This window comes from Thunnus maccoyii, chromosome 24, assembly GCF_910596095.1.
Source record: "Thunnus maccoyii chromosome 24, fThuMac1.1, whole genome shotgun sequence".
Lineage (NCBI taxonomy): Eukaryota > Metazoa > Chordata > Actinopteri > Scombriformes > Scombridae > Thunnus > Thunnus maccoyii.
This window is the reverse complement of record NC_056556.1, coordinates 7,415,847-7,436,237: the sequence shown is the minus strand read 5'-3', so window position 1 is coordinate 7,436,237 and position 20,391 is coordinate 7,415,847. Positions and strand designations below refer to the sequence as shown.

At 38.5% G+C, this 20,391-nt stretch overlaps 2 protein-coding genes across 2 annotated transcripts in view; both read left to right on the top strand.

The window, feature by feature from the left end:
- Positions 1–4,425, top strand: part of LOC121892103 (striated muscle preferentially expressed protein kinase-like) — a 55,832-nt gene extending 51,407 nt beyond the window's left edge. The window contains exons 41-45 of the mRNA XM_042404924.1: positions 1,023–1,262; positions 1,531–1,754; positions 1,876–1,951; positions 2,142–2,291; positions 2,837–4,425. Of these exons, the coding sequence (XP_042260858.1) occupies positions 1,023–1,262; positions 1,531–1,754; positions 1,876–1,951; positions 2,142–2,291; positions 2,837–3,074 (928 nt within the window). The 3' untranslated portion in view covers positions 3,075–4,425. The remainder of the gene's footprint in view (positions 1–1,022; positions 1,263–1,530; positions 1,755–1,875; positions 1,952–2,141; positions 2,292–2,836) is intronic.
- A 2,147-nt stretch (positions 4,426–6,572) lies between these two features.
- LOC121891993 (carboxy-terminal domain RNA polymerase II polypeptide A small phosphatase 1-like) lies at positions 6,573–20,335 on the top strand. Its single transcript, XM_042404723.1, has 7 exons — positions 6,573–7,300; positions 14,375–14,523; positions 14,750–14,851; positions 15,300–15,356; positions 16,010–16,102; positions 16,677–16,862; positions 17,139–20,335. The coding sequence occupies exons 1-7, from the start codon at positions 7,228–7,230 to the stop codon at positions 17,265–17,267; spliced, it is 789 nt and encodes a 262-aa protein (XP_042260657.1). The 5' UTR covers positions 6,573–7,227; the 3' UTR covers positions 17,268–20,335.
- The last annotated feature ends 56 nt before the right edge of the window (positions 20,336–20,391 follow it).

Here is a 20,391-nt window from a genome sequence, read left to right as displayed (position 1 = left end):
TTGCCTTTTAATCAAAAAGTTATTGGCTTAAATCGCAATATGATGGCAGCTCTTCCCTGAACATGACAAGTAAATGCTTCTGTAATATTTCTGTTTCAGATTAGATCCATACATGTATAGTTTGAGAGTATTTCACAAGATCTGCTTGTGCCAAATTGTAAAACCTGCGATGAAAGCAGCCTTTATGAGCCTCTGATTTACTTTAAAAAAGTTGATTTATCTGGCTTTTAGTGGAGACTTTTATTTTCAGCTGTTTCAGAGGGTTTCCACCCTCCTTAAACTACTATTCTGGGGGAAAGGATGGATATTAGCACAAAAATCTTACTTTAAGGGTCTCCAGTTAGAAAATATTTTCTTATCAACTGCCATCAAAAACTAATAATTAGTGGTCAACCTTTAATTCAGAATCATTACTGGCGAAGTATGTTTACATATAAAAGTAATTTGACTTCAGTTCAGTGGTTCTCATTGTACTAAGAAACAACACAACAATCTTCAGAAAGTTGCACAAAAGTGCCTAAGTAGAGGTGAAACCGTTTCTGTGAGCTGTAAACAGGATACAAATAGTGCAAAAGTGTGAGGAGTGTTGAGATAAATACTGGATGATAAAAAAGGTGACAAGTTACCGCATATACAGCCTGTTCAAGAGTTGCCTTTCAAATGAGACCACAGTTATGAACAGCAACCTTTTTTATTTTCGGGCTCATGCACAAAAATAGGGGTGCCTGGTAAGACATTAACTGTTCATAAGTGTGACGTGAGGGGGAAGAAACTGTTCCGGTCTCTGGTGGTTTTGGTGTACAGTATTCTGTAGTCCCTACCAGAAGTTGGAACAGGTTGTGTCCAGGGTGTGAGGGGGCTACAGTAGTTCACAATGATCGATCACAGTGATCACAGACTCTAGTTCAGGGTATACAGTTCTCTCATTGAGGCAGCATTGTGTTGGACTATTGTGAGAAGATGAATCTTCTTTATCTCCTGCTTTTGTTGTTCAGTAATAATCTCATATGATACATTGCCAGGGGTCGTTTTGGAGTCATCCGGGAGTGCAGAGAGAACGCGACAGGCAAAATCTACATTGCAAAGATCGTTCCCTACAGCCAGGAGACCAAGCAGGAAGTCCTGAAGGAGTATGAGATCCTGAAAACTCTTCACAATGAAAAGGTCATGGCTCTGCACGAAGCCTACGTCACACCGCGCTACCTGGTGCTGGTGGCAGGGTACTGCACTGGCAAAGAGCTGCTGTACAGCCTCATAGACAGGTAGAGTGGTCGATATGTCACCTCATACTGAGATACACAAACTCAGACTGTCATTGATGGGGGGAAAAGCACGCAAGAAAAGGTTTTTCTTCACACAATAAATACAGAGATTTAACTTTAAAAACTTGCATAATAATGATAAAACCAGATAAAATGTTAATTCAGATGTTTTAATTACACTCTGTAACATTTGAATGTTAAATATCCATATAAAATGACTAAAAACACTTGAGATGTCAATTAAAAAACACCTTTTTGCTAACGCAAGGTTCCGTTACTCTGAGGACGACGTGGTGGGTTACTTGGTCCAGATCCTTCAGGGAGTCGAGTACATCCACAACCGCCGTGTCCTCCACCTGGACCTCAAGCCCGAAAACATCATGGTGACCAACCTCAATGCCATCAAGATCGTGGACTTTGGGAGCGCTCAGAGCTTCAACCCTCTCAGCCTCAAACACCAGGACATAGGAGCAGGAACACTGGAGTATATGGGTGAGGAAGTTATACCCAATATGTTTGGTACAACTGACTTATTTAAATGTTTGAACTTTTTCTGAACATCTACTGGTCATGCTGATCTCAAATTTTTTCCTCCTGACAAATATGATCCCAGCTCCTGAGATGGTGAAAGGTGAAGTAGTGGGTCCTCCTGCAGATATTTGGACTATTGGAGTTGTCGCCTACATCATGTGAGTGAAATGCTCTCTTGTAATTCCCCAAATGAATTTAGATAAAAAATGCTTTTAAGGAAAGACATGATAAATGACTCCAAAGTTTTAATGTTTTCTTAGTTAAGGGTTCAATCGAATAAGAAAGTACTTCAATAAATTACTAATCCTTGTGAACATGTAATTTTGGAAATAATATCTCAAACTCTAGGCTTAGTGGTCAGCTGCCCTTTGAAGATAAAGACCCTCAACGTGTCGAGTCCAAGATCCTGATGGCAAAGTTTGACCCGACAAAACTGTACCCAAATGTGTCCCAAAGTGCCTCCTCCTTTGTAAAGAAGATGCTGAGCAGTTACCCTTGGTGAGTGCCAACACGAGCTTATTTACAGCTGACACCTTTAGTAGACTTCTTTTAAAAAAGAAAACCTATAAAATGTTAACGGTTGTGTTTTGCTGACACTGGCTTTACTTGTCCTCAGAACCACCGCTGTGTGTGTAAAAAATGGTCATAATAATTGCTCATCAACCATTAATTTTCCTCTGATTCCTCATTAAAAGTGAGTTTGTAGAAAAGCATTGACTTCCTTTTGCCACAAACTGTGCTTGTGGTAAAGTCATTCACAGATGCATGTTTGGGGTTAAATAAACCTAAAAGAGGTCTGACTCTCTGTTAGACCTATTATTAATAGTATCTCCACACCAATCACAGATACAGATTATATTAAAAGTAATGTACCATTAACTGAAACATGGAATCTGTTCAAAATCATGTCATAAGCAATTCTCATAAAGGAAAGGTAATAAAGATTATTAAAAAAAAGTTAAGTGTGTCTTTTGGGGTTTTAAAGACAGCCCAGGACCCCAAACAGAACATTAGGGTTAACGCAGGTTTGTGTGTCATTTCAGGGCCCGTCCGAATACACGAGACTGCTTCATGCAAGCCTGGCTGCAGGACTCCTACCTGATGAAGCTGAGGAGGCAGACTCTCACCTTCACCACCAGCCGACTCAAAGAGTTCCTGGTGGAACAACAGTGCCGTCGCGCCGACGACGCCACCAAGCACAAGGTGATGCTGCGCACCTACCAGAGCTCACCCCAGTCCCCGACGTCTGGGACTGCACGGCATGTTCCCAGCCCAAAGTGAAATAAACGGGGACAGTGTTTGTCTCAGTTTGACATGCAGCACCAGACACAGGTTTGAAGAGTTGGATCTGCCCAAAATGATGCAAAAATACTTTTTTATTTTGCATCGTAAAGCTGTAACTCCTCTGTGAGACTCTCCTGTGTCTGAAAATGTCAGCCTGCCAAGTTAGGCGCAAGGACGGCGGGCAGCTGGATAGCTGAAATATCCAAAGAAAAGACAGGAGTCCATGTGATATTTTTGGAGATTTCAACATTCAATACTAATGGGATTCTGAGATGAAACAAAAACATGAAGAAAGAGAAGCAGACCGCAGTGACATGTTGAAGGAGTTCAGAACTGCTCGTTTATCCGCTGAGAGGACACAGGATGTTCTATGGTTTTCTTTGAGTGCACAATTTCTCAGTTACATTCAGTCACATTGTGAATTCTGAAGTTGCACATTAATATTTGGTTTAGATAAGCAACTCTGCACGATCAGCCTGGAACATGTATATCATTAGCATTTCTACAGCACAGCCTTGTTTATGTCACTAAATTTAGCAGTAAACAACTCATGTGAATGTACCATAATTTAAGCTGCTAATTTATTTTTGCATTTACTTACACATTTTAAAACTCAAAACCAAAAATATCTTCTTTTTTTTTTTTTTTTCTTGAAATTGTTTACTTTTTCTTGTTAATTTATTTGCATGTGTGTGTGCGGGCGAGCGTTTTTGATTCACTTTTCGAATTAGTATTGAGGCAAAAAAAAAAAAAAAAAGAGTGTCGTTGTGATTGGTGTTTAAATTCACACAGTACAACTGAACTATTTTAGGGTGAGCTAGGAATTTGTGAACTTATTGTTCTGTGGTTACATCTGAAATTTACTGTAATACAACTATGAAAAGCAGTCAGTAATGTAGATAACATTTTACTTGGAAAAGTCATACACACTGGTAAATTACAGTACTGTGGTTTTTCAGTATTACCCATTGGTCAAATCACGGTTACCCAGTTAGTGCCTAAATCGGATTAATATCCAAAATATTTATCTTGTAAATGTGTCTCCATTGGTACTAATTCACGATTTATTATTTGAACAAAGCAAAAATTTGACTACAATATTTGGACTTTACAAGAACAGACAGATACGTATAGATTCTTACATACATGCAAACATTTATACATGCATACATACAGTACATGCAGTCCTTGTAATAATAGAATGTCTTGTGTATTGCTCTATGACAGTGTTCCTTTTTGTATGAATTTGGATGGTTGAAGATTTGTAAATGTACCAATTTGCGGTGTTTATATGTGGAAAAAGTTGAACATGTTTTTATGAGATAGTATGTAATAAACTATTGATACAATTGGGACATTTTTTTTCTTTTTCTGAGCAGGATTTAATATTGCACTTAGCTTCTACATCTTTCTCCTGAATGCCTGAGTACTTTGAGAACAGAAACAGTTTAACAGCAGTTGCACCAAATAATGGTGCCAACTATGTCTGAATATGTGAGTCTCACCCCTAACATACTACTCTAACCATTTCAGTATGTTAAGACAAAAAAACTGCCTGATTTTTGAGTGTGGTATTGAACAGTTTAACTCTGAAGCACAGGTGCAATCAATAACAATAATAGTCTCATCTCATTCAGGTCTGCCAGTTCCACAGTGCTGCTATTATGCATGTTTACTTTGTCATGGCTTACAGGCACACTTACACTTAGCAAAGCCAGCATTGGTGTTATTATAAATGTCTGTTGCATTGCAAAAAGGTTTATTGTCCCACAATGCAACACACAACAATGAGCAAGCTGCTCAGTTGGAGGGAGAAAAATGGAGAGAGGTATGATGGATGATGGATCTAGAAAGTTTGCAAAAAGGTAAGCTTGCAATGATAATATTCCTGTTTAAAAATATTCTCTGACAGTCCCATATAGGATTGAGTGATATGACAATATATACTGTAACACAATATAAATGTGTCAACCATCAGACATTAGCCATGATCTATCTCTGGTTGTATAACATTATCATCATGGACAAATCAATGAGCAGCTACAATAGAATAGCTGCTGCTATGCAGTGGCAATGATACTTGAGTAAAAGCACAGAAAAGCAAAATGCTAAATGTACTTAAAGTATTAAAATAACTCATTAGACTGAAGAATTGCCCCAGTCAGTCATATTATTATATATTTTTATTATTGGATCATGATAATGCACTAGTGTATAAGTAACATTTTACTTGTTGGTTGATTTAGAGCTCATTTTAGCTACTTTATTTACTATTTGGTAACCTATAACAATGCACCACAGTTTATGTTAACTTAATCTAATGTAAAATCTTAATATACAACTCATAACTAAAGTACAGTATATTCTTCTGAGGTGTAGTGGAGTACAGAGTATAGAGTAGCATATAATGACTCCAAGTATATTTACTCAAGTACTGTACTTAAGTACAAATTTGAGGTACTTGTACTTAACTTGGGTATTTCCATTTTATGCTACTTTGTACTTCTACTCCTCTGCATTTCAGGGGGAAATATTGCACTTTCTACTCCAGAACAAGACTTCTCCTTGAACAAGACTTGGTGAGACACAATGACAAACAGACTGGATAAAGTGAATGGTCAAAAAAAAGTTTTATTTCTCTGTATGGTCTTTCCCATAATGTTGTCAGACACTTATAATAACAATCTAAGCCTGGCAGTGGTAAAAACAAGCACTATTACCCTGTCAGATTACATTGCAGCCCATTTTGCAGCTGCTGGTTGCAGCGCTCTCGCTCAATACTGGGCACTTAGACACAAAAAGATAGGAAAATAGGGTCCAGATTGAAAAATACTAAAGTTTCCCTTTAAGTACTTGAAAACATGTTTATACCAAACAAACAGCATAACATAACGTATTAGTGTCACATAAGGGAACAGAAAGGAGAAATGAAACACATCACAATAGGTTTTATGTTTTGTACAGACTATACTTGCACGAAACTTTTTTTTTTTTTACACCACAGGCAGTGACGGCACTTTTGCGACGCTCCCTGGCTCCAGGCAGTTTCAAGGAGACCCAAACTGGGCGTTTCTTTGCGGCAACTCCTACGAAAAGTTTTCACAAACAGCGGTCATTACACGACGTTAACTTACATATAAACCTGCTGGTCAAAAAGTACCAACCACGACGGTAACGGCGTCTCGTCGTAGTATTGTAAATATATGTTTTAATCGCCTGTGGTATTGCTTTAATGTCCGATGGTTGCAGTTGCTTTGACAGTTGAAGCGTCTACATTTACGCTACCGGTTATATATTTATCTTTAATACTACAGTCGCTTTGGAAAATAACCTAGAATATACATCGTCAGGAGTGTAAATGGTGCATATTTGCCTTTTAATGAGAGTCGAAGAATAGTAGTTTTGAGGTGTTACACCGTATTTGGTGACTCATCCGATTTGTGACCTGCAGTATTGGAAGAATCCTTTACTTAAGTGAAAGTATCAATACCACGATGTAAAAATACTTAATTACAAGTACAAATCTTGTTTTTAAAATTATGTTAAAGAACAGAAGTATTACCAGCTAAACTTACTTAAAGTACGAAAGTAAAAGTATGACTTTTTACTTGCAATTAATTATTTTTACAATGTGGTATTGATACTTTTACTTAAGTAAAGGATTCTTCCATCGCTGCAGGTCATTGAATTTGACGGGTCGCCAAATACTTTGTAACACCGGTGTAGCTAAGGTTCGAGTAACTTTGTCCCAGGCTACTACAAGGGATCATCGTCAAACTTGCAGACGCCAGAAGAGGAAGCGTTGTACGCGGCCATTCCCTTACTGCGCCACTTTAAGTGAAATGGGACGCCTTGAAACCTCCATGTTTGTATCTTGAAATTGCGAGCGGAGTTGAGCACCATATTGAATCAAAGTTGCCAACTCCTTGACAAATGTTTTATAACTTTCCAGACGTCAAACTTTAGCGCGTATCCGAGCTGGACGACACCACCCGTGCGCGTAATGCGCGCGCTGTAGGCAACTTGTTGCGTCTCAGCTTTTTTGTTTTTCCCTGCATGTTACGTTGGTTTTAATGCAGCAGCACCGAGTCGGAGAACAATCTCTAACTTTAAAGTGTGAGGTCAGCACTCTGGACCAGACCTGGATGTGATGGACAATCCGTCCTCAATAATCACCCAAGTCAGTCGGGATGAAGAGGGGAATAAAGCCGCAGGGGAGAGGGGTAAGTGTTTTTATTTACTTATTCATTTATTTATGCACTCATGTCTAAAAAAAAAAAAAAAAAAAAAAAAAAAAAAAGTTGTCCTGCACCAACTGCGAGTCAGAGTTCACGATCCTCAACTGGAAAAACCACACAGTTATCTAATTTACTGTAACAGCACATCACAGTCCGCACTGCTGCGCAAATATTACCCAGAACAAAGTGGACTACAAACAAGTCAAAGCACTAAAACTGTCACAGTTTCTCTGCTCTGCATAGATTATGGCTGCGGCCCTTTGGTCTGTGATGAAAGCAAAGGAAATGACGTACAAATGTACAAATTAAGATATAGAAATATATGATTAAAAGCAGAAAGATGCGTTTAAGTCACCACTTTACATATGTATAGAATATTATACAGATGTTACTTATAATAGAACAGAAAGCCTTAAAATATCCTTAAGTGTATGTATAATATTAGCAACAGGGACATAATCAAATAAATATCTACTGCTGAAATGTTTCATAGTGAAAATGTTAAAGTATTGTGTTTCCTCATATCTGTCATGATTCTTAGCATTGGTTTTTTTGTTGTTTTTTTTTAAATTTCTAATGCCACTCTTGTTTCCCTCTTCACTAAATGACTGTGTCTGTGAAATGCAGATTTCCACACTGCAACACTAACTTTATCAGTACTGTGTTCAGTAGTATGGATTTTTTTTGGCACTGACACTGTACACAAACCAGTGAGATAGAGTGTAAACTCAGGTTACTGAATAATCTGATGACTATCAGTCATCATCCCCTAGAAAATGCTGCCTGTCCTCCTCGTGAAGGCCATAATCCTGCTTTTTTTTTTTAAATGTGTGCTGCCACTTTGAACCTGCATACTGTCATAGTAATGCAAACAATGTTGATATTTAACTTGTGGCTGCTGTTAAAGACTATATTAAGACACACAGAAGGTAGCGTAGTTCATGTTTTGGCGAGACGTTACACGTTAGAAGATGATTTGTGGCTGAAATGTGAAGCACCGGCCTTCTTGTAAATGTGTAGTAGCAGCTTAATCTATTACATAACTGCGTCCCCACACTTAATGAACATGTTTATTCACTGTGACACACAACCACACAGCCTCAAACTTCCATGTTTATTCTGGCCTGCCTAAAGAGATTTTCTTTTGATTATGAACACCATTGTTTGTTAGCTTCGCCGAATCATGAGACAACTTTTTAGTTTCAGTTTCACTGCAGGGTTAGGTTGCATTTAGGGGATCTTTACAGTTTTGTTTTTGTTTCCACTGCAGTTAGACTCACTATTCTTCTACTTTTGGACAGTAAGTAAGTAAAAATGTGGACTAAATGGTTGTAAAAGCACCTGAGCAAACTTTACACAGAACATGAGTGCTTTCAATTGAACTGCTGATATTGTAGCACCTGTAGGATATGTGTCAGCTCTGTGGTATAAAGCTTAAGAGAGTGTTTATAGATTGCCGTGCAACTCAAACTTCAAACGAAAATGTAAGATTCTCAGCATCACAGCCTTAAAAAATTAAAGTTACAAATGACTGTTGTGTTATCCAAGGCCATCTTTGATGTAAGTGTTTCTCAACTTCGCTGTGTTGCTCAATATGTTGACAGGGTTTTGGGAGATTACTAAGACTGATAGGAAGGTATTTTGTATGTATTTCTTGAAATATTTCCATCATCAGTCCTACATAATCCCTTTGAAAGGATATTTTGGTTTCAAAAAATGTGAAAATATGCTTGGGTGGATGCTAAAATACTCATCTTCTGACAAATCTAACTTTTGGTCCGTATTTGTCATTTCCTCCCTGATCTATTAATAAGGCAGCACAATGCTGTTTGCTTACACCCAATTCATCGTTTGCCGCCAATCCTGGCGTCGTCACTTCTGTAACCAGGCCCCCAAGACATAGTGATCTAGTGCTTTCTCATCTATCAGATAAACAATCTAACAGGCGGATACCAGATATCAGATATCACTCTGCGATTAGATGAAGGTTCCTCTATCAGAAACCTGCAAGAAACTTTTCACATTTTACGTATTTAAAGCGGTGTTTCTTTTTAACTCGGAAACTTTACTAACCCATCTAAAAATGTTAATTAATCCGCGTTTTATTGGAGGGTTTTTATTGTCGCATGAAAGTCTTAACAGCTGCATCAGAGGCTTTTCCACACAAAATAGTTCAATACTTGTCATTTATTAAGGCACATTTAGAGATATTGGCAGCTCAGTCAATAGCATCATTTACATCATTTACACTGGGGTCAAGCCCATAAGGCACTGATAAAACTGTGATGTTTAAGACGTTTGGAATAAGATCAGTCTTGTGTTGTTAGTGGTTTCCATATGTTTGAGATCATAGCAGCTGCAGAAAATTGCCAAATTTACAATCTGACTAAAGCTCAGCTGTCAGAGAGACAGAAATAATCGAGAAAAAAAGGAGTGGAAGCGTCTATTACAGGAAACTATCTGGCTTTAAAAAATGGATCCCGGGGCTGATAAGATGATGCGATAAGGCAGAGCATCTTATCTTGAGCGCATGGAGTGTCATGCGATGATAAAACATACATTTTGAGTGATTTAATTTTTTATAAGTCAGGAGACAGGAGATAACATGTTGAGGTAGGCAGAGGTGTTAGGGGGGGAAAATAGGTTTTGGTCCAGGTAAAGCTGCATTTAATCTTCTGTTGTTGATAATTTGACAGTGTTGCCTCAAATTGTTGTGTCAGTGATGTGAAAACAAACTCACTGATTCACAGAGATTACCTGTGGTTTGTATTTGCTTTCTATGTGGGAAACACACTGATTATAATCCGACTGATATATCTCCTGTCCGGTGGTAGCCTGTTTATTTCCTTTCTTTTTTAAAAATTTGTTGTGCTTTTTCAGATTCAAGCATGTTTCCCCCTGGAGCTCATCGTGGATTTTATCACTTTACACGACGTCAACAGATGGTTTAATAAAAGCCAAATGTGTTCCATTAAACACTGCAGAATTAGATGCTACTTCTGCAGTGACAAGCATTTGCATGACGACACAGATTATACTAATTTGAATGAGATTAGATCATGAAGAAGAAGAAGTTTGAAGCCTTTTGATGACATTAGATGCCTCAAAACTGATACTGAAGAGGAGAACAGTGTCAGTCTAAGCGTTACATGTAATCAAATCCTTTGTGGCTTCATTGGCCTAGCATATAAAACAGATGTAAGAGTGTTTGACTAATTAATTAATTGAGGAAATAATTGGCAGATAATGAAATTGTTAGTTGCAGCCCTAAAACAATGCAGACAAATCTCGTTAGTGAAATGTAGATGTCAGATTTATCCATGGAGCTCTTAAAGGACGGGTTCACGATTTTTCAAGTGTCTTAAAACAACAGTCAGGTGCCCAAATGAATATCTTGAAAAATTCCCTCTTTTTGTTTTCATCCACTGCAGCTGAACAGAAAAACACAGTCTGTCGTAACACCAAGAGGGAATTTTCGTGCTAAAAAGACCGTAACCGTGGAAGATAACCTCTTAATATGATGAACTCAGACCGCCGAAGCCTTTAATAAGCTTCAGATAAACTTTTAAATGCATTTTGACATGACTGTGTGGTCAAACTGTGGATTTTGCCCCCTGTAACTTACATTAAAAGCGCATTCGAGGGGATCTTTTAGGGACCGGTATGAACAGGAAGAACGATCACAGCGAGAGCAAAACCTGTTTCAGTGTTCATGTGGGCACCTGACTGTTGTTTTAAGACAGACTTGGAAAAAATTGTGAATGTGTGTATGTAATCTGCATTATGAGCCTATTTTAAGAGGAATGACACAATGGCCTGAACATTGTCTGAACTGCAAAGGAATGAAATATTTGGAAAGTACCCTGCGAAAGGATCTGCGAAGAAGGAAAAGTCAAAACAAAAACCCTCCTGTATCATCTTATTATGATGACACAGCTACAAGTATTTTGTTTTTTTTTGATGATTCAGCTTCAGGAAGCAGCATTTCTTTAACTTGAAAGCCTGCAGTATCTTACAATCATGTCCACTCCTTAAATTAGGTCTGTGCTTGTCAAAGTCATAATGCTTCTTTTTATAAATGAAAGAAATGCATGCTCTTGTGTTTTTACGTAAGTGGAGATTGGAGGGAAGTAGTAAAGGAGGACGCTAGGGAGTGAACGCTGGAAATGATGAGTACATGTAGGGAGTGAGCGACGGCACGAGGGAGTGAAAAAGGAAACAAAGGGAATAAATAATGACACAAGAGACTGATTGAGGAACCTTCAATTCTGATTTGTTTTGGTTTAATTAATTTCACTGTAGATATGTGCCACATTTTCAAAATTCTTCTTCCTATTAGTTTTTTGTTTTGGGGAAATTTGGCACACATTAGAGATTTGAGTTCTTACTGATATGCGTAAAAAAAAGATGATGCCACTCAAATACTTGATTAGGATTAAAAACCTGCACGAAACTGAATGGATAACAGTATCACAGGCTTACTCCTGCTACACTAAAACATGCTGGCAAGTAGCTTCCTCCATCGATACCCGTCTGTTTCCTCTTCCTGTTTTGGCCGGAGCACGGCAGAGGCCAGCGGAGGGTCAGACGGGGTTTGAATCCACAAATGGAGTAGGAGGGAATAGCGGAGAGGGAATGAAAGGAGGCGTGAGAGATGGACAACAGAGGTTTGTGTGTTGGTAACACAGTCACGTCCAGACAGACAGAGAGAGGGGAGTATGGAGCATAAAGAGACAGAAACAAAGTCTAATGTGAGACAAGTTCTGGCTTTTACAAACAAATAATATCAATGACTGAGGTACATTTTTAAGAGGGTGGAGCCTAAACTGAAGCCCAATTTTAAAAAAAAAAAAAAAAAGGCTGTATCAAACTAAGATTTTAAAGCCTGACACTTAATTTTTTTATGGAGGTCAGCTACTGAGCCTGCTGACCTGCCGAGATAAAATTGTGAAAAATCAAGTCATGCTTTTTTTTATTTATATTTGGTCAAGAGGTCATTTGGGTTACTCAGGTTTTCCTCTTGTCTCACTTGCAATCCTGAAATTTTTTTTTTTTGTTGTTGTTGCTCCACCCACTGAGGTTCAATGTTTTAGCTACCACTGCAGTTCTAGTCAAAAAAGGTCATCATTCATAAAGTCAAAGACAATATAAGCCAAAAAGTGTAGCAGTCAGCTGAAAAGTTATGCTTTTATTGTTACATTTCCTTTTTTCCCCCCCTTTTTTACTTTGCACTGGTTGCTACTGTATATCATCACACTTCCATTAGCAGCCAAATCCCTTAACAATCAGTTTTCCCCTTTTTGCTTTCGCTTATGTAGCTTTAAGGTTGGAAAAATAAATGTTAAATAGAAATATTCTGCATGTTTTGCGCATCATTTGACACACGTTTCCTCAGAATTCAGAAGGTTTTGCCACACAGCATGAGTTTGTCACATGTACTGTAGCTGTACAAGCAGCTCTATATGATATAATATAAGCTGAAGATATAAAAGGAGTGTTAGGAATGAGTTTCACAAGTCGAGCTACTGTACAGGTGCACAGTCACTCCTCAGTGAGTGATTGACAGTGATAAGGGTGTGAGAGGAAGCCTTCGTTCACCAAGTGTGTTTGGTTAATCTCATCTGTTTGGCAGGAAATCATCCGCAGCTTTCGCACACAAAAAAAAAAGGTCCATTCAAATAGTGAATGAAATGATCAACATCGAGTGGCCAGAGGGTAAAACAATTTAAATATGAGGCTCCAGCTGCTGTTACTTCACACCCTTTCAAGCTGGCCTTTTAGGTGATTAAAAAAAAAAGGAAATGATTGTCCGTATTTTTTTGTTTGTTTGTTTAACTTCTGCAAATCCATTAGGCTTAAAAGGTTGAGTCAGTGTACACATGTGATACTGACCCTGAAGTAAGAGTTTGCATGATATTGAGGTCATATGAAGGAAATTAAGTGTGTACTAGTGTTGTCACTGTATCTGCATTTTTTTTTATTGTATTTCATATTGTTTTCAATTGTTGTGGATAGTAAACAGGTGTTTGACATTATTTAAACTTCATTTTCACAGTTTTGTTAATGGTTAGCTGTTGTGTGCAGTATTACTGTTTTTGTAATAGAAGAAGAAGATGCTCAATACATAATGAAAATACACAAACACCCTTAAATAACACACTGTCAGACAGTTCTGTGTATCTACGAGCGGTCACGCGACATCTGTCCGGTTTCGATTGGCACACCGCATTCCATAATGATCTCATGATGTGCTTATGATGCCTTCATAATGCCTGCTCTGCAAACCCTTTATCGAGTCAAGTGTTAAAGTGCCGCGTGTTGATTGGTGGTGGCGGAGTCTGTTTGCTGCTGACATCAGAGAGGCGGTTACGCAAGAGCTCCTGGCAGACACGTGTGTCTCCAGGAGGGTTTGTGCACATGACAAAAGTATGAGGAAAGTTTCTGGAAGTCCTTTTTTTTTTTTTTTTTTTTTTTTTTTTACTGTTTTCACACAAATACTGACAAGATGGAGCTCTCAGTTAGATGGCACTTTGTGAGAATTATATTTAAAATACAATTATTAGAGCTTCTGCTTTTCTGATTTAAATCTTGTTAAAAAGGTTTATAGTTGAAACTCTTACAGCTGCTCATAGTATGATTGTGGTAAGTTTTCACATTTTGTGGTACTACTTTGTTCTGTTTTTTTAAGTTTAAAAAAAAAATTAATCCATTTCAAAGGGTTTTATTTAAATAATTATAATGATAAATCTTTTCTTCAGATGTCTTGTTTTCTTCAACTAACGATCCAAAACTCAAAGATAATCATTTTTAAATGATAGAAAACAGAGAAAAAGAGCAAATCCTCACATTAAAGAGGCTGAAACCAGAGAATTTTTTGCTTAATTTATTAATTTAAATGATTAATAGCTGTTTTCTTTTCAAAAGAATGAAATAAACACCCCCCCCCCCTCCTACAATATTTCCATAAAAGTAGAGTTGTTTACAGACTTGTTTGTAGGTTGTGGCTCATTTAAAGGTTTTTGCAAATACATTTGGTGACCTCCTCCTATTCCTCCGCAGGTTCTTCGCCCTCTCTGTCCTCCAAGAAGCCCAGGAGCGGAGGTCTCTTCTCCAGCCTTTTCTGCTGCCTGTGTAGGGACCAGCCTGAGCCACCACCGGTCAACAACAACGCCCCACTGCTGGTCGAAGAGAACGGAACAGTCTCCAAGGTATGTTGACGTCCGTCTGTCTGTCTGTCTCTGGTTAGATTTACCTCAGGTCGCATTTATTTGTCCTGTTTTGACAGCAAAGGATAGATAATATCTGCGTAGAGAGGTCAGGATTTCTTGTATGTCGCACTCTCTGCTTGAACAATCTTTGAAATGTTGTTTATGTGTTTTTTTCGCAATGCTGGATGTGTCCAGACTCGGGTGAATAATTTTATGGTATTTTTAGATCCAGGTGAAACCACTGCTGCCTCCAGTGAAGTCAAAAGACTCTGGAAAGATCTGTGTGGTTATAGATCTGGATGAGACGTTAGTTCACAGCTCTTTTAAGGTAAGAAAAAGCCAACGTTGTCAAGTGTTTTCTTTAATTTCCTACATGATGCAGGGACTCTAAGTTACGATTTGGGCTTTTTTTTTTTAAGAACTGTAGCTGTTGTTTTGTGGTCACATTACATCAAGAGATAGTTATGTTTAATAGTAAGAAACACTCTGTAAGCTCTACATTTTCCCCCCATTTAGTTGTTGTTGGCTCTGAAAGTGACATTTCTTTCATCGCTGGCAAATGCCAAACCCAAACTAGCTGGTTCTTAAAACCAAATAAACACAGTCGCTCCTCCTTGTACACACACTGGAGACTGTTTGTCTCTACCTGCATCTGTCCTGCAATAATACCATAGTCTCTTATGTTTTTAGATGGCAAGAGACAGAGTTGTGTTTTTATCTCCAGCTTTTATATCTTGAAATATCCATGTCTTCTTTTATTTCTGTCCTTCCAACAGCCTGTGAACAATGCAGATTTCATCATTCCTGTGGAAATAGATGGAACAGTACACCAGGTATTGATGGCTGCACACTCCATGCTCCATAAACTCTGCAAAAATGCTCATTTTGTAACTTGTTGTCATCTGCTGTCCTCTAATGAGACAGCGCCTCACTGTCCTTGTGGGTGTACGATAGCGGTACATTGCTGAGTACGGGAAGTGCTGCCAGCGTTTAAGGGATTTGAAGATGGATAACATACCGTGGGTCTGGGCCTGATTCAAGTAATCCAGGATAGGTTTGTTCAGACAAGCACAGCCTATTCCGGATGACTTGGTTCAGGAACGCTGCCCTCAGCCGCCGCTGCAGAAAGAAGAAAAAAAGGAGGAGAAACTTTGAGGAAACAAGTCTGGTTTTCACATGTGGAGCCAAATGTTTGTGTGTCAGTGATCTCCATGAGTATTTTTTTATATTTAGCTTCTAATGCAAGTCCAGAACACATGGAATAGTAATAGTCGTGCCTGGGAAATGGATAAAAAACCTTAAATTCAGATGTAGACATAAAATTTTAATGCTTGAGTTATATGGCACAGCATAATAATAAATCTCATATTGAACACTAAAAGAAAACATCATAGGTCCTCAGGCAGTTAAGGTTTGTAGAAACATGTTGTATTTTAAAGTGTAAGACTGTGCAGAAACCTGGTTTAAAGATTCTTGTGCGTTCCAGGTGTATGTCCTGAAGCGGCCTCACGTCGACGAGTTCCTGAAGAGGATGGGAGAACTGTTTGAGTGTGTTCTGTTCACTGCCAGTTTAGCCAAGGTGAGAGATTTCTGCACTGCTTCTACAAGAAGAGTCACTGCCGCAGTGAACAATTAAGTTGGATATAGCAGAGAAACAATTTCACTTTTTGAATACCAAGAGAAGCATCAAGAGCAGCAGGATTATTGGTATATATTTATATACAAGTGTTTTAATTTTTATATTTGTTGTATGATAATGGCCCTTTTTAAACAGATTTTATTCAACATTATTCTATATTTTGAATGTACAAGTAATATGAGATGCTAACAGTATATGTTTTTGTAATTAAACTAGCATATATATATATTTAAATCATAGTATAATCTTGTATGAAATGTATCAATGGGAGACAAAATATGTCAGTTGTATATTTTACAAGATGTATGATGATTTATCGCCTGTAGAATGTGTTTACTACGTGCAATATCAAGATACAGCAACGGCATTGTGTCTGCACCTGTTCACTTATCTGTAACTTAACCGTAAGGTGCACAACCGTATTAATATTTACTAAAATGTCACGATCAGGCTTATACCTTTAGTAAACCATTCTCTTATGAGTCCATTACCTTTTTTCTTATCACCAATGCAGTACGCAGACCCCGTCTCTGATCTCCTTGACAAGTGGGGTGCTTTCCGCTGTCGCCTGTTCCGGGAGTCCTGCGTCTTCCACCGAGGAAATTACGTCAAGGACCTGAGCCGCCTGGGTCGCGACCTAAACAAGGTCATCATCGTGGACAACTCCCCTGCCTCCTACATTTTCCATCCTGACAACGCGGTGAGTGTTCTGGACAAGGCACATTAGCTGAGTCATCTTGGTGACAGTCATGGGTGTAACAACAAGAAAAGTTTTACTTTTTTATTATTTTGAAGCAGATTATAGAGTGGAAATTTTTTAGTATATGAGGTCAGAACATCAGGATGACACAAATGATACAACCTCCTGTTTTCTTCTACAGTGAGAGACAGAAAAGGATAAATATCAGCATTGTTAATTTGAATTTAACCACATCCATCCTGTGTGGTTGCTCATAGTTTGTGTGTTTTCTTCCAGGTGCCTGTAGCCTCGTGGTTCGACGACATGTCCGACACCGAGCTGCTGGACCTCATCCCGTTCTTCGAGAGGCTGAGCAAAGTGGATAACGTCTACACAGTCCTCAAGCACCAAGGGACCGCAAGCTAACAGTGTTCGATTCATCATCTCACTTCTGAACAAAACGGCGTACAAAACAGAAACACACACACACACACAGACACACACACACACCAGCGAGGCTCCAGCACCAGCTCCAGCTATCACTGCCCACCAGAACACAGACTGCTTCACAGCTGACAGAGCCGTCAGCTCCCCAGTATCAAACTAAGATCACATTTGGGAGTATTTTACGGTGTCATCACTGCCACCTCCTGGTCAACCAGAAAACTGCCTGAAAATTGTAACTTTCCCCCCCTATCAGCCTACCGTGAACCAGCTGATGTGAGTGAACGGGTGAAAGAATGGATGTTTCCGCAGTGTCACTGAACTTGCAGCAGAGGTCTGTAGCCATGAATCCTCTGGACACAAACTGGGTACTGGACATAGACTTCTCTCATGGATTGGACAGTCTGATCCTGTAAAACCAATGCAGGATTTGCTAAGCGGGATTCAAGTGGAAAGGAAATTTTGGGAAAGGTTTACGTGCATATAAACTTCAGTCCTGTCATGGAAGAGCAGATGGTCTGTACGTACTGTAGATGCCTTTTTTAGACATTTTTTGGAATAGCATTATTTTTGTCACACACCCTTATTTTGCCAATTATCACACTATTTGTCTGCAGTCAAGAGCATATGATCCTTTGGAGTCATTTTAGAGTTTTTAGAGCGACGTGATCACCTTCTGGATAATTATGACAGTGTTATGGATAAGTCTGACAGTTTCCCGTTCAAACCCTGAGTTGTTCAATTGATTAATAACAGAACAGTATGATTGGACCACACTTAACAAGTAATCTATTGTACAGTTCTCCCCTTCACTGCAGCTTAGAGATTGATTTCAGCACAATTTGTGTACTAAACCCAGTTTGAAAAAGAAATTACATTGCATAATAAATAGAACTCAATATTACTGGGTTTTAAAATCCACACATTTGTTGGTGTTTAGGGAAAAAAATCAATTAAGTTCTCTTTCAGCAGGAAACGTTTCGATCCGTGGGAACATAAAATCAATGTGAAAGTCAGTGTTAGTCAGTCTAATCCTTTAAAAGAACATTGGATTTCTTTTGGTAAAAAAAATACCAAAAATGATGAGCCCTCAGCAAAGTGTCAGCACTATGAAACGAGTGACTGCAGTATTTCCACAAAAACCTGACACTACGAGTATCAAATCATCTGCATGTGACCGTGAAAGAGCAGCTGCTACGTTTAGTGGAGGTGGATTTCCAAAGGTTGTGTAAATACTGATGGACAGCCAGAATGCAGTATATCTGTGTGTCAGCAGATGTCGTGAACAGTTGACGCCAATGACGAGAGGACCAGAATCGACTGGGAATTGGTCAGTGTTGTGTTAGTGTTACATTAAAACTTCTGTTCCTCATTTTAAAAGCCACAAGCAAGCAAAACTTGAATTTTTCACAGCATTTACAGACTGCACATGAATGGCCAATGAAAGTTGTATGGTGCAAAAAAAAAAAAAAAAAGTGACCGTTCGGCTCTCATAAGCTTCAAAGTACACTCTTTCTTTTTGCTCTGAAGCGGTACACATAGGCTGGAAACAATTTCAGGATTTTGTAATAAAAGTGGGACTCAAGGACTCAAAGATATGTGAGGTGTGGTGCCTGGTGAGCAGACACACCTTTTTTAAGACACACAGAGTTAATTCAGTCCAGATTTAAAGGAGAAATCCACCCTGAAACCCTTTCTCACTGTTAATAAACAGCTATCGGTGATCTTTCTTACATTTTTGGGTCATTTTTTTTGTTATTTGGTTGATGGTCTTTTGGCAAGACATGACGTTATGTTAAGATAATGCCAGTGCAGCTACAATGGAGTTAATAGATCTAAAACATTAACAGTGAATGTCAGGTTCTCTGTAGCAGGAAATAGGCCAGAATGCAATGCAGCGACAAGACTTTCTATGTAGTTTGAGTGCTATTGCCATTCATACTTCATATTTGTTCAGCCAAAGCTGCCAAAAGGCATTCTGGGGAATGTAGGAAACCACTAACAGATGTAGAAGTTTATCAGAAAATGATGAACAACTGTCCAACAAACAAGGTGATTTCAGGGTGGAATTTTCCTTTGATTAAAACAAGAGACCAGATGGGTGTTGCACATGGAGTCTGTACTTTTTGTCGCTACACGTGGTGATGTTAGTTGCTTAGTTTCTAGGGCAACTCGAAACCTCTTTTGTCCGATCAGTTTTAAGGAGCAGTGGGGCCTCTAGCGGGTCTTTCAGGCTCTTATTATCTCCTTCATATGCGTTGACAATACCATGTGTTGACACAGATGAATGAAACGGTGGATTTGACTAAGAGCCTTGATAGCAGGCTTGTGAAATGACTTCACCAAGATGGAACAGGGATGACAATGAAGTCCACCATATTAAGAGCTATTACGTTATTTGTTTATGTTTAACAAATTCTTGTCAATCAAATTAGCCTGTTCCTTTTCTAAATAATTACTGATTTTATTTCTTTTTTTGCCCAGGAGTGGTCCTCTGATACAATATTTATTGCAGTTTGTTTTCCACACGGGGAAACATTGTCCTTGCTGTTTTCTTGCAAGACCTGGTTGGTTACCTCATATATTAATAGGTAATATATGGATCAAAAACACCAGCAAATGACTAAAAGGATAGTATCTTACTGTTGTAGGCACATAACAGGGTAAATGTTTTCAAATGTGTGTTTCATGTAAGCCATTTTCACGTGACGTCTCCATTAGATTCAATGCTGATACCTGGAATTCATTGGCAAAGAGGAGTATTTATAGGAATGTTCAGTCATTTGCTTACATATAAAATAAGTGTTGTGTCACTACGGGGCCCATTCGCTGATACTGTACTTCTTACACATTCAGTAGATTTGTATATTTTGTTTTGCACAGTAATAAAGCAAACAAATTTCATTAATATATGGAATATTCATGTTACTGTACTCATGATTGAATAGATGTAACCTAATTTTTTTGACCTGTTGTTTTATCATACCAAATTATATATGGACTGTATGTAATAATGCCATTTTCCCCCATAAATGCTAAATGAAAGATGGTCCAAGAAGTGCTGTTTGTCTTTTCAAAACAACATTAACAGAGAAGAGTGCAAATT